The following is a 12,201-nucleotide window of genomic DNA, read 5'->3' as shown; positions in this document are numbered from 1 at the left end:
AATTGATAGATATTGAGGTTCTAAACTACATTAAGGTTAGATTGAGGAAAGTTAGGATTTAGTTTAGGATTTAGGATTTGATCTAGGATTTGGTTTAGGTTTTAGGATTTGTTTAGGATTTGATTTGAATTTGATTTAGGGTTTAGGATTTATCTAAGATTTGATTTAGGATTTGATCTAGGATTTGGTTTAGGTTTTAGAGTTTGTTTAGGATTTGATTTGAATTTGATTTAGGATTTAGGATTTATCTAGGATTTGATTTAGGATTTGGTTTAGAGTCAAAGGTTTGATTTAGGATTTTGTTTAGATTCAAAGGTTAGATTTAGGATTGGTTTAGGATTTAAGGTTTGTCTAGGATTTAATTTAAGGTTTGATTTAGGGTCTAAGATTTGATTTAGGATTTGATTTAGGATCTAGGATTTGATTTAGGATTTGATTTAGGATTTGATTTAGGATCTAAGGTTTGATTTAAGATTTGATTTAGGGTTTAGGATTTGATCTAAGGTTTGATTTAGGATTTAGGATTTGATTTAGGATTTGATTTAGGATTTGATTTAGGATCTAAGGTTTGATTTAAGGTTTGGTTTAGGGTTTAGGATTTGATCTAAGGTTTGATTTAGAATTTAGGATTTAGGATTTCAACTAAGGTTAAATTAAAACTTGGTTGAGATTTATTTAAGATATATTTTTGATTATTTTAATATTTTTTGGAATTCTTAAAGATTCTTTTAAGATTTATTGTAGATTTTCTTTTAATTCCTTTAAAAAATTTTATTGTTTCTTTTGTAATTTCTTTAAGGTTTCTTTTGAATTTAATTAAAGTTTGTTTAGCATTATTAAGGTTTAATTAGAATTTATTTAGTATTCTATTAGAATTAGGATTTTGTTTTTACAATTTCCATTCTACCTTCTATGGTTAGGTGCGTGGTGTACTCTCAAGTAAGACTTCACGTAATATGACAACAAAAATCAGAAGGTTTTTAGCAGCATGTATTTTCTATTATATATGGATACTTCTTTTTGCACATATAATAGATCTATTGTATGAATTATTAAGAAAGAATCAAAAAATTTAATGGGAAAGAAGAAAAAAAAAAAAAAAAACCATGGAAAAATTAAAAGAACTTCTTTCTTTACTTTTAACCTTGAAGAAAGTGAATTATAAATGTGAAAGGCTAAGGATATTAATAGTTGATGCAAGTCCAATCAAAATAGGTTGGATAATTGGACAAGATGATGAATAAGAAAATAGATATATAGAAAAATTTAGAACAAAAGTTTTGAATGTTAAGCAGAAGGCATATGTACAAATCTAAAGAGAATTATAGGGTGTAGTAATATCTATGAAAAATAAAAAAATAGTATTTAATTGGTACATTGGTAATTATAGAAATAAATTGTCTACCTGATTACATAAATTGTCTACATGATTACAAGTTGTTCAATTCTTGATATTCCTATGTTAAAGTAGATAACATATAACATATATCAAATCTATGAATCTATAATTTAAACACATTGCTGGCAGGTAGCACACTCCAGTGTGAACATTACTTTACATTTACATCTTGCAAAAAACACAAAAGACTACAAGTGGGCTTCCATAGTATATCATTCAGAGAAGTTGACGAATACAAAACATTTCATTGCCATTTCAACTTTCGTGAAAACATGTGAAAAACAGACCTTTGTACCGCAAAACTATGCCAGTATGGCCTAAAAATTCTTTCTAATCTTTCTGTGAATGTTTCTTGTTTATTTGCATGAGTAAGGGAAAATGCTTCTCCTTGCCATGACCATGTGAAATCGCTGGTTCCAAACATAGAATTTCATGTTAAAAACGAGACGGAGTCTCAGTGGGAATTGGGTCGTTAAGTTTCTCTCCAGGAAAAGTAAGAACTAGTACACCTATCTATGATACTTATGAATACATATTATTCTTACTCATGCTAATGTTTCTGAGGAACAAACCATGACTTTCAATGAAAAATTTCCTCCTACTTTCCAAAGTTCTTAGCCCAGAGTAATGACTACCACTTTATTTAAAATACATGTTTGATGTGCGTCCTGTTTGGACAAGCTCTTATCGTCGTCGATCAGAAAGGACAGCGTCACTCCATGATAACATGAGATCACGAGTGACATTAGGTAACCCTGCATATGAACAGTCAAGAACCCATCAAATTTAGATCTTGGATTTGTTCCTACCGCAACTTGTTTCAAAAAGGACAAATGTGCATAGAAGGGAATACAATTCAAGACTGAGAAGATTAAGCACGGAAACCAAAAATTTAGCAACAGAAAATAAATCGGACATACCTTGAACTAGGTCTATCAAGACCGTGCTTGGGTTGAACTCTCCCTCGACCAATCGGTAGATATCGTACAACTGCAACCATACCAGTACAGCAGCAAATTATAAGAAGAAACAAGAAAATGGTGGGGGGTGGGGCAGTGGGAAAATATAATATCTCATATCTCATTAAAAACTCCATATTTGATCCAACTGAATTCACTTATTAATGTATGGGTATACTTGGCTACAAGCATGACAAGCAACTCAAAGGGCCAAGACAACATGAACCAATTATGTCACCTTACTTGAAAATTACCGGCCCGAAGCATTGACGATTCAAAGAGTTCTTGGAATCATCATGATCAGATGGAATTGACTGGAAAATAGGATTAGGGAACACTCTTTGCGCACCTCACGAACATGTAGTCGAGAGTCTTCTGTGAAAGCCATAAGAAGTTGGCGTCGCAGCTCAGCATCAGTCACCACCACCCGAGCACCATCTTTGATTGTGTCCGACAGGTCTAACGTTCCACCAGCTGGTTTTCTAGACCTTCCATTGCTGCCGCCATTTGTACTTGCATTTGCGGGTAGAGCACCATTAACTGGAAAGTTCCTGTTCGTCATAGTCACTTGCTCTCTTGCTAGAACGATGAGATTCTCCAATCTCTTCCACTGGAACAGACCATCTTTAAACAGCACTTGCAGGAGCCTCTCCCTCAGAGCTGGGTCTGGATCAGTCAACAGACGTTTGGCCACATAGGGGTATGCCACCTGCAGGAGGAAAAGTAGGTGCACGCGTGAGTAAGTGCATGAAGTCATTCCAAAACGTTTGAACCGGCTTTGATTCACATGTTGAAAAGCAGATGAAGTCATTCCAAAACGTTTGAACCGGCTTTGATTCACATGTTGAAAAGCAGATGAAGATAATTCCCACCTCCAGGAACTTGAAGTCAGGTGAAAGCGTCAGACAGATGCCTTCTTGCGTCAGCAATGATCGAATGACCAATGAGAACCTTTCCGGAATTCGGATTGGATATTGATATACAAGCTGGTTAAATTTCCCTGAAAGCATCAAACATGACATAAGAACACGTTATACTATGGAAAACTGTCATTGCGAGAGGAAACTGCACAAGAGGTTTGATGCTGAGAAGGCAAAATGTATTAGTGAAATGAGCGAATAAGTTTTCTCGCCATCTTATGACACATTTAAATGGAGCTTTACAATTTCAGAATAATAAGTACTCACCAGTAACAGAACGAAAGTTGAAGTCTGCCAATCCTTTGCCGGTTGAATTTTGCCAGATAGCCTCTAGAGCTGGTACAATGGGCGTTACATCAGTGCCAGGAGCTAGAAAACCTAGCCTTGTAAAATCCCCAGCCATCTCAACGTAATCTTCATTCACAGCGTGCACAACTGCATCTATCAAAATTTGCTTATTTCTCTGCCAAGTCCAAGTCCAACCCCACACGAACATGATCAGACCAAGATGACACCCCCGTCTTATGTAAATAAAGAGTTCTTTTTGTCATGAGCTACTACAAAAACAATACAGTTTTCACAAACTTGTTACTAGTCGCAATAATTAGCCAATACAATGTAGAGTTCGGACTTAGAAAAAGTGAGGGTAGTCGACATGAAATAGGAAATTGAAGGGCATACCTGACTAAGTTCTGCAACGTTCCCGAAGTCCACATAAGCAATTCGACCATCTCGCATGGCAAAGATGTTTCCGGGATGTGGATCGCCATGAAATAGACCAAATTCTAACAATTGCCGCAATGCAGCACTTACTCCTACTGTAATGAAAGCTTCTACGTCAATGCCCGCATCCTTGATACCCTGCAGTCGACAAGTTCTTTAGGGTGTGAGAGCCTGGTAAAGCTTACACCGGGTAGCTTATATGGAAATGGCTCTTCCAATGAAAGAGTTTTAAATTGAAGGTTAAGGAACTGCCTATCAATAATATAAAGCTGTACGAAATGTATAAGTATAATACACCAATGATTCATAAACTAAACAAAAGCGTTCATTACAAACCTGGGGATCAGTGCATCGAATACCATCAATCCATTCCATAATAAGGACTTGCGGGCCGCTAAGCTGCTTATATACAAGCGGAATTTTTACGGTCTTATCAACCTTGAAATTCTCGTAAAAATCTTCAATGTTGCGAGCCTCCTGCAAACACGAAGAGCGATACCATTAGCACAAAGATTTGTGCTCACAATCATATACCGAGAAATCAAGGTAGGTCGAAGGAATGGAGAAGCTTACAAGAGTGTAATCAAGCTCTTCGAGAAGCTTTTCACCAAATTCATCAACAATAAGCTCTGCATTACAACCCAGCTTCGCGACACTGTAAGGATTCAAGAGCGATGCTAGATTTCGGAACAAAAATAGATCTCTGTAGATAATTGGTTCTATATTCGGTCTTTGCACCTGCACACCAACCAAGTCCATTTGTGAGCATAAACTTTCATTTTGGGCCTGGTAAAAATTGCAACAGAAAAGATAGGAAAGATAATGTATGAAAGGCTTCAGAAAAGATAATTGAGACAAGGATAGTACTCACTTTTATGGCCACCTCCTCCCCTGTACTACGAAGCGTCCCGCGATAGACTTGGCCAAGACTAGCGGCAGCAATTGGCGAAGCCGATATTTTACTAAACACTTGCTCAAGTGGCACTCCCATCTCCTCCTCAATGATTTTGAACGCGATCTGTGAGTTCACGCCAAATTGCCTCATAAACGAAGGTCCAAAGAACCATACCTTCCAACACAGTGCATCAACATACTGCTGAAGCAACCCCGGCCAAATCTTCCGATTGTCCAGAATATATTCTGTAACAAATATGACAGAAGAGATTACCTCATTAGGGAAAGCAGGCACGTCGTCCTGTAAGATGCAGAGTTCATTCATGTAGTCCTCACGAACAATGTCTGGCCTGTTCGCCAATACCTGCAAAAAAAATCACCTCCGGAATTTGCGAAGCCACTCAAATTGCGAGAAGGGGGGCGGGGGGTAGTGGAAACACGGAAAACGAAAAGAAAAAAAAATCACAAAAGAGTAACAAACTATTAATCTCCGATAGAGTATCCACAAACCCTAAAAGGCGTACAAGCCCTTGAGTGGTATTACCTGTCCAGCTTTGACAAACGAAGGACCCAGGTCACACAAAAGAGTTCGGAGCTGGGCGGCACGCTTAGGAACCATCTCCTCGCCGCGCCCAACAAGACAATCGTAAGAAAGGTTGGCCCAGTAAAATCCCAGCTTAGTGATAATCTCCACGCCTCGACCAACGACAGAGAACAAGGCTCCAGGCGTCCCTAGAACTCTTTGACGAACCTTAGCAGAAAAGAAAGAGTGGTAAAATATGTCAACGATCAAAAACGTCAAGAGATTTCTTGTCTTTCATGTCAAAGGCCCATTAAACTGCGATGAGAATAACACGATGATTATGTGCAATGTCTGGCTCTGGATATTGTTAGTCTACTAGTTCTCAGCTTCAAATGCCTAAAAACTTTGCTGGGCGACCCTGGTTTCCGGAATTGGCTAATCAAGGGTTCAGTTCACGAGGCAAACATTCTCAAGTAAAACATTCTCAGACAGATTTCAACGTTGGAGGCTAAAGCATCTCAACTGAGAAGAAAAACGAACCACACGCTTACCCTATCAGGAGTATACTTCCGAAACGGATTGCAGACACCGCGCTCAAGCTCGAGCTCCTCCATAGCTCCCGAGGTGGAGGTCACGGTGGGCTGCATCAAGCTGTCCAACACAATTTGTTCCCGGTTAGGAAACATCTCAACCCTCTTCACGCTTCCATTTCGCGTCCCAGTGGCCAACTTCGCCACCACTCTCATGCAAGTCCGGCGTTTCTGAAGGCGCAGCAAGCCACCCTTACTCAACTTATCACCATTTCTTCCGGCCAGGATTGTGCCATGGCTGCTCCCCAGCTCACGATGATTTTTGCCCGCCTTCAAGGCAGACGACTCAAACAACGCCATCGCAGGCTGCATCACAAGGTGTTTCCCATCTAACGTAGCTGCCATTCAACTGTCTGCACAATCGTTGCCCCTCTCCTCGACCTCAAACTCTGTTCCAAAGGATTTCCTGGTTACTAAACCACATGCCAAATCCAGCCTCACGAACGCGCCGCCAGCCCCCTTACAATCAGATCAACTTTAGGAAAAATATGAAAGTTGTAATCTAGCGCCCAAGTGTGCAATCAGTGACGTGTTACTTCTCGAACCCGGCTTTTTTCGAGCGTCAGTAAAGCAATGACTCCGACACATCTGGTTGGGAGCAGAGCAGACGCAATTCCTGGCCTGCAAACATGAACAGAACGTACGGTTGCGGAATCCGCAGAGACGGGCACCTGCTTTCTAAAGTCGGGTTAACTGACGCGGAGCTCTTTACAAATCATCAGATAAGGACTGTGCGGCCATTGTCCGCACCAGTCAACTTAACTGAAATTTTAGTAAAAAACAAAAATTAACATATACCCGAGAGAGTTGGGTGCACCACTGATCCACCAGCACGAAAGCGACGAAAAGAGATGGAAAAGCCCGTCATGTATTGGTTGGGGTCGTAGACGAATCACATGTTGGAGATATCAAGTATATCGGGATGTGCGGGAGATGCAATTGTCCGATTCTCGACCACTCTTAATTCCTTCAATGACACATTTCCACCTTGACTCCCCACTCTTGGTGCATATGTGGCCTTCATTTCGACCACACAAATATATCCTCCGCCATCAATTTCTAAAATTGGATTTTAACACTAATTCCCAATAGGCCACATTGTTAAAGCCGTCAAGTTTTTCGCGACGTCGTAGATCGACACAAAATGCTGACGCTGAATGATGATACGTCAAATTCAATGCGGTGATCAAGTGATGCCTGTCGGCCGTAGTCTCAACGGGCGATAGTTACAGCGATAAGTTTTCACGCCGATTGCAACATCGCAAACTTCCTCGAGAACGTGCGCAACATGGTCATGGCAAATTTTTCACTCAACATTCGATGCACCAAGCGTGACCCCAACAATTACCGAGAACTCAGTTGCGTTCAAATACCAAATCTTAACTCCGATCTCAACCTCCTAGACCATGTCAAGTGAAACAGTAGTCTACGAAAGTGTACCACATGATCATCATACAGATTATGGACACCAACAATGCATAATGTGCGTTAATGTCATTACAGCGAAATGTTTCCTACCGAACAAAAGGCATTCAAGTTATGTGGATAATGTAATTGGTTCAATCCCTAACCATCTGCTGGCTATTAAAACCCAAAGTTGATGCAACGCCAGGCACTCGTGACGATCAAGTGTAACAAACGAGGAACCCAAAATTCCGCTTCATGATTCATACCCAGTACAAATATCTGTGAAGGATTCCATGTTGATACACGAGTTGTATTAGCTACCAAAATCTAGGTGATTATTTATACAAATAAAAACCAACATGCTACACATAATGTCTACACCGACAGCTGTTTTGAGTCACAAGTAAATTGATAGCTGGGAAACTATTTCTGACCGGAAAGAGAGGAGAAGATTTAAGACGTCCACATGGCATGCGCTTCTGTAAGACGAGGTTTAGTAGTCTTCCATGAACCCAACATTATGTACATCTCCATCTCTGGCCACAAAGTGCAGGCAGAACACAAATTTGAGAAAGATCACCAAACACACCGGAGTGGGATGAATGAAGCTGCTCTTGACTCTGTTCTGTTGCAGAATCTGCTGGTTTGTTGATGAAATAGAGTGGTGTCTTGCGTCGTCGTGTTGGTGTTCGTGTTCGAGATCGATCTTCAATGTTCGACCATCATCTGGGCTCAGCTCAATTCATTAGCGACTCTTGGGTGGCTTTGGATTTTTTTTACAGTTTGGTTTCGTCAAGGTCTAGAGGAACTCGTTAGTGGAATAGGCGCTATGGATTCAAGATTGCACAGGATTTTTGCTGGAGGCAATTCCAGCGGTGGAGCACACTCTGACTCGCCGCTTGTCGATTCTTCGGAGCAAGTTTATATTTCCTCCTTGGCACTCCTAAAGATGCTTAAGCACGATATGGTGGAATTTTGAGGTTTGTTGCCATGCTGAATTATGGGTGGACGGAGTTAGGTTATCCCTGATCAGTTCATGCTAGATAAGATAGTACTAGAACGCCTCTCGCTTGAGTTGCATGGAGTGCGTGCATTTCTCCTGACTTTTGTTACACTGATCACACAATACGTAATCTCCATCTTTCTGTACTTTAAGATTACCACAGAAGGACAAAGGAATACCTACTTCATCAACACCTATATTAGGATCAGGAGTTATTACAGCTCTTGCACAATGCTTGTTTCTCTTACCAAGAATGTATCTTCTTAATGTACCTTGCTTTCCAGATATTCTATTTATTAGAGATCCTTCGTTGTTTTCGAACGAGTCCTTTCCTATTATTGTACAGTACTCTTTGTATACAACAGGAGAATTACCATTGTTTCTTAGTATTGAACTGTACAGTCTAGCAAGGCTGTCCTCAGGACCTGAAGAGAGTCTTACCAAGAATGTATCTTCTAAATGTACCTTGCTTTCCAGATATTCTATTTATTAGAGATCCTTCGTTGTTTTCGAACGAGTCCTTTCTTATTATTGTACAGTACTCTTTGTATACAACAGGAGAATTACCATTGTTTTTTAGTATTGAACTGTACAGTCTAGCAAGGCTGTCCTCAGGTCCTGAAGAGAGTCTGATGCAATTAGGAACAACAAGTATATGATTCATTATGAAATCTTTAGGACTCGATAGGTCATAGCCCATAAATCTTATTTGATCGTTTGGTAAAGCACTAAACATATTTTTCAGAACAGCTGCTGATATAGTATAGCTTGGTTCCTTCTTATATCATCACTCGATGAAGAAGATGCTAGGGAATCATCGGATGTATTGCCATTCTCTATAAGGCACTTTGATATTGGTCCAGAGATGGCAAGAGCTGTTGAAAGGATACTGTGTGGTATTCAAGTTCGTGATATGAACATAACACTTCTTGTTGCTGCAGCTGTTGTGTTAGCAAAGTGTGGCAAGGCCATGTAGGTGATATCTTTGCATACATATCTTTCTTGCCTCTCTCTTCAAGTTCCATAATCCATGTAGAGCAAGCTTCTACCATTGTGCTGTAGTGCTTGCTCTTGTTACAGCTTAGACCAAGATATTGTACAGCATCATCAGCATCATCACAAGGGAAGCAAAACACTGCTTCCTCAACAACACAAGCTTCGTTGGTTGAGAATACGGCACTGGAGCTGTTGGAAGTAATAGTTGTTAATGATGATATCAGCTTGTAGTCCGTAGGTACTGTTGGGAAGAAGTCCGATTAGGGTTTATACATACATCCGAAATCACGCTCTCAGGATCTGAGGGAGAGTTTGTGGCAAGATAGTATATTTGATAAGAGTTGTCTACCTGATTTTACAGCTGATTCAATTAATGAAATTTCCAAATTCAATCAGCTAAAAACTCTCTTTCTTCTGAGGTTGCGTATATGATTGTTGTTTTTTACCTTCGTTTTCATGTTCTTATTTGTCCTGGAGGTCTCTCTTGCATGATTACAGTAGTATAATTTTAACCTGGTTTCGATTTTGGACATATCTGCAGGTAGAGCTGGAGTACCCATGGAGGTGATGGGGCTGATGCTTGTGGAGTTTGTTGATGAATACACAGTTTGTGTTGTGAATGTGTTCGCTATGCCTCAAAGTGGAACAGGAGTTAGTGTGGAAGCTGTTGACCCTGGCTTCCAAACCAAGATGCTCCATATGCTCAAGCAAACTGGCCGGTAAGTTAGGGCTCTTTCTCTGTATGTATCATGCTCATATTTCTTTTTAGCTTGGTTTTTGATGATGTGATAACTCAAAGGTCTGTGCAAGATGAAGTGCGACTTGATGCAGAGGTTGATGTACGTAAGTCGATTGTTGAATGTGTGAGTGTCAGTTGTGAATAAATTCTCAGATTTAACTATGAATCATATCTAGATTCCGGTGTGCATTTAAATTGCTTTGTGCACTTTTCAGGCCAGAAATGGTTGTGGGCTGGTATCATTCACATCCAGGTTTTGGTTGCTGGTTATCTGGTGTGGATATAAATACTCAACAGGTAAGTTAGGCTTGCACTAACTTTCGTTCTTGCGTTTTGGGTCCCGAATGTGCAACGGTGGAAACAATACCATGATCTAACGCAGTCTTCCATAGTTGGGAGACCGGTATCCCCCTCCAGAATCACTGCCAGTGTTCTAAAGCAGTATCCTTGTGTATTTGCAGAGTTTTGAAGCTTTGAACCAAAGAGCGGTTGCGGTAGTGGTGGATCCAATTCAAAGTGTGAAAGGAAAGGTTGTGATTGATGCTTTCCGATTGATCAATCTCCAGACAATGATGTTGGGACAGGAGCCTAGGCAGACCACATCGTACGTTGGTCATCTCAACAAACCTTCAATTCAGGTAATTATGTGTCAACCGTCTTTACCTCTTTTATTGGTCAAGTTGTGTTCCCTTAGCCCAGTTCCTACGCTGTGTTCAGGCAATTGTTGTTAACTAAATGTCTTTCCGGAGCTAAGATGGTGCTGGTATAGATTGTATCGTGTGGCAGAGGCAGAGCAGATAACCCGGACTTGTCAATCACATTAACACAACGCTGACCTATTTTTTGTGCGACTCATATCTTTTCAGGCATTAATTCATGGATTGAACCGCCATTACTACTCAATTGGAATCAATTACCAGAAGAATGAACTTGAGGAGAAAATGCTTCTGAACCTGCGTAAGAGAAGTGGACTGATGGACTAGTACTTCAGCGGTATGCTGAGCATGGAAAAGAAAATGAAGCGACCGTTCATGTGTGCCTCAGATATTGATTCTTGTGTGTTGCCATTTGGAGTGTGTCAACCTCCTGTTTGGTTAAGCATTTACAGAATCTCGTTATGGATAGGACTATTTAATTAGAGGCTATTACGTATAACTTTGACTAAGTGAACACGGTAAATATGTAGAGGTAAATGCATGCATGGATGTGCATGTGATTGTGTAATCTGCAGATGCAGTTCTGTATAAATTTTGCTTACACAAACCCCTGTGTGAGGTGCTTGCAGGAAATGTTGAATTTGGCAATCAAATATAACAAAGCTGTGCAGGGAGAAGACCAGCTCAGCCCTGAGAAGTTAGCCATTGCTAATGTGGGGCGTCAAGATGCGAAGAAGCACTTGGAAGAGCATGTTTCTAATCTAATGTCGTCCAACATTGTACAGACATTAGGCACCATGCTTGACACAGTTGCCTTCTAGTCAGAATGTTCTTGTGAAGTAGTAGCAAGCTGACTCATTGTCGCCAAGTGCATGGAGATGGGTTTGTATACCAATTTCATATGCCAAACACAATGTTTATGTGTGATTTTTTCTTTCAAGAAGAGCCTTTATGATGTTTAAGTCAGGAAGATCAATTTTGATCGTGCACAAATTAAACGTTCAAGAATAAAGGCTTTGGTAAATAAATGGGAAAAATACTACAACACACATGAAGGACATTTAATGAAGCAACATTTGTTTTGATGTCTTTAGAGTAGAAGATTTAATCCAACTCTTTGATTCTTAATGGTAATTTACAGAGGCATTTGGAAGGTAAAATTTAAAACTACATTAAATTGGATTTGAATATTATAATTTCTACTACAAGTGAAATGATTACATATGTACACATACAAATTTTTCTAATTTTATTTGATTTATTCCATATATATTCATTTTTTTATATTTGACTAAAGACATAGAAGCACACATAGAAAGTTGTAAACGACCCAAGTCCTAATTCTATTGAATCCTAAAACTTAAAGGAAAAAAAATAAAAAAATAAAAAATC

At 39.7% G+C, this 12,201-nt stretch overlaps 1 protein-coding gene and 1 pseudogene across 2 annotated transcripts; one reads left to right on the top strand and one right to left on the bottom strand.

Annotated features, from left to right (window-relative positions):
- Positions 1-1,624: 1,624 nt before the first annotated feature.
- Positions 1,625-6,729, bottom strand: LOC112287546 (protein ACTIVITY OF BC1 COMPLEX KINASE 1, chloroplastic). Its single transcript, XM_024530621.3, has 12 exons — positions 5,970-6,729; positions 5,440-5,646; positions 5,170-5,259; positions 4,873-5,019; positions 4,575-4,739; positions 4,338-4,478; positions 3,960-4,139; positions 3,546-3,741; positions 3,231-3,358; positions 2,708-3,067; positions 2,320-2,389; positions 1,625-2,154 (listed from the first exon to the last, which is right to left on the bottom strand). The coding sequence occupies exons 1-12, from the start codon at positions 6,351-6,353 to the stop codon at positions 2,084-2,086; spliced, it is 2,139 nt and encodes a 712-aa protein (XP_024386389.1). The 5' UTR covers positions 6,354-6,729; the 3' UTR covers positions 1,625-2,083.
- A 1,028-nt stretch (positions 6,730-7,757) lies between these two features.
- LOC112287547 (26S proteasome non-ATPase regulatory subunit 14 homolog) lies at positions 7,758-11,781 on the top strand (annotated as a pseudogene). The gene is made up of 6 exons (XR_016505189.1): positions 7,758-7,906; positions 9,956-10,133; positions 10,369-10,450; positions 10,615-10,791; positions 11,020-11,186; positions 11,439-11,781. The product of XR_016505189.1 is annotated as a 26S proteasome non-ATPase regulatory subunit 14 homolog (transcript).
- The last annotated feature ends 420 nt before the right edge of the window (positions 11,782-12,201 follow it).

The sequence above is a fragment of the Physcomitrium patens genome, chromosome 10 (genome assembly GCF_059467195.1).
Source record: "Physcomitrium patens ecotype Gransden chromosome 10, ASM5946719v1, whole genome shotgun sequence".
NCBI lineage: Eukaryota > Viridiplantae > Streptophyta > Bryopsida > Funariales > Funariaceae > Physcomitrium > Physcomitrium patens.
The sequence above is the reverse complement of the archived record's forward strand: the minus strand, read 5'-3'. Positions and strand labels throughout refer to the sequence as shown.

What these genes read in the sequence shown, in the direction of transcription:
- LOC112287546 (XM_024530621.3), bottom strand. Translation starts at nt 6,353, where the DNA reads ATGGCAGCTACGTTAGATGGGAAACACCTTGTGATGCAGCCTGCGATG. An exon ending in AAGAGCTTGATTACACTCTT is followed by an intron (nt 4,479 to 4,574) that starts GTAAGCTTCTCC and finishes TCGTGTTTGCAG; the next exon opens with GAGGCTCGCAACATTGAAGA. An exon ending in CAACTTTCGTTCTGTTACTG is followed by an intron (nt 3,359 to 3,545) that starts GTGAGTACTTAT and finishes TGATGCTTTCAG; the next exon opens with GGAAATTTAACCAGCTTGTA.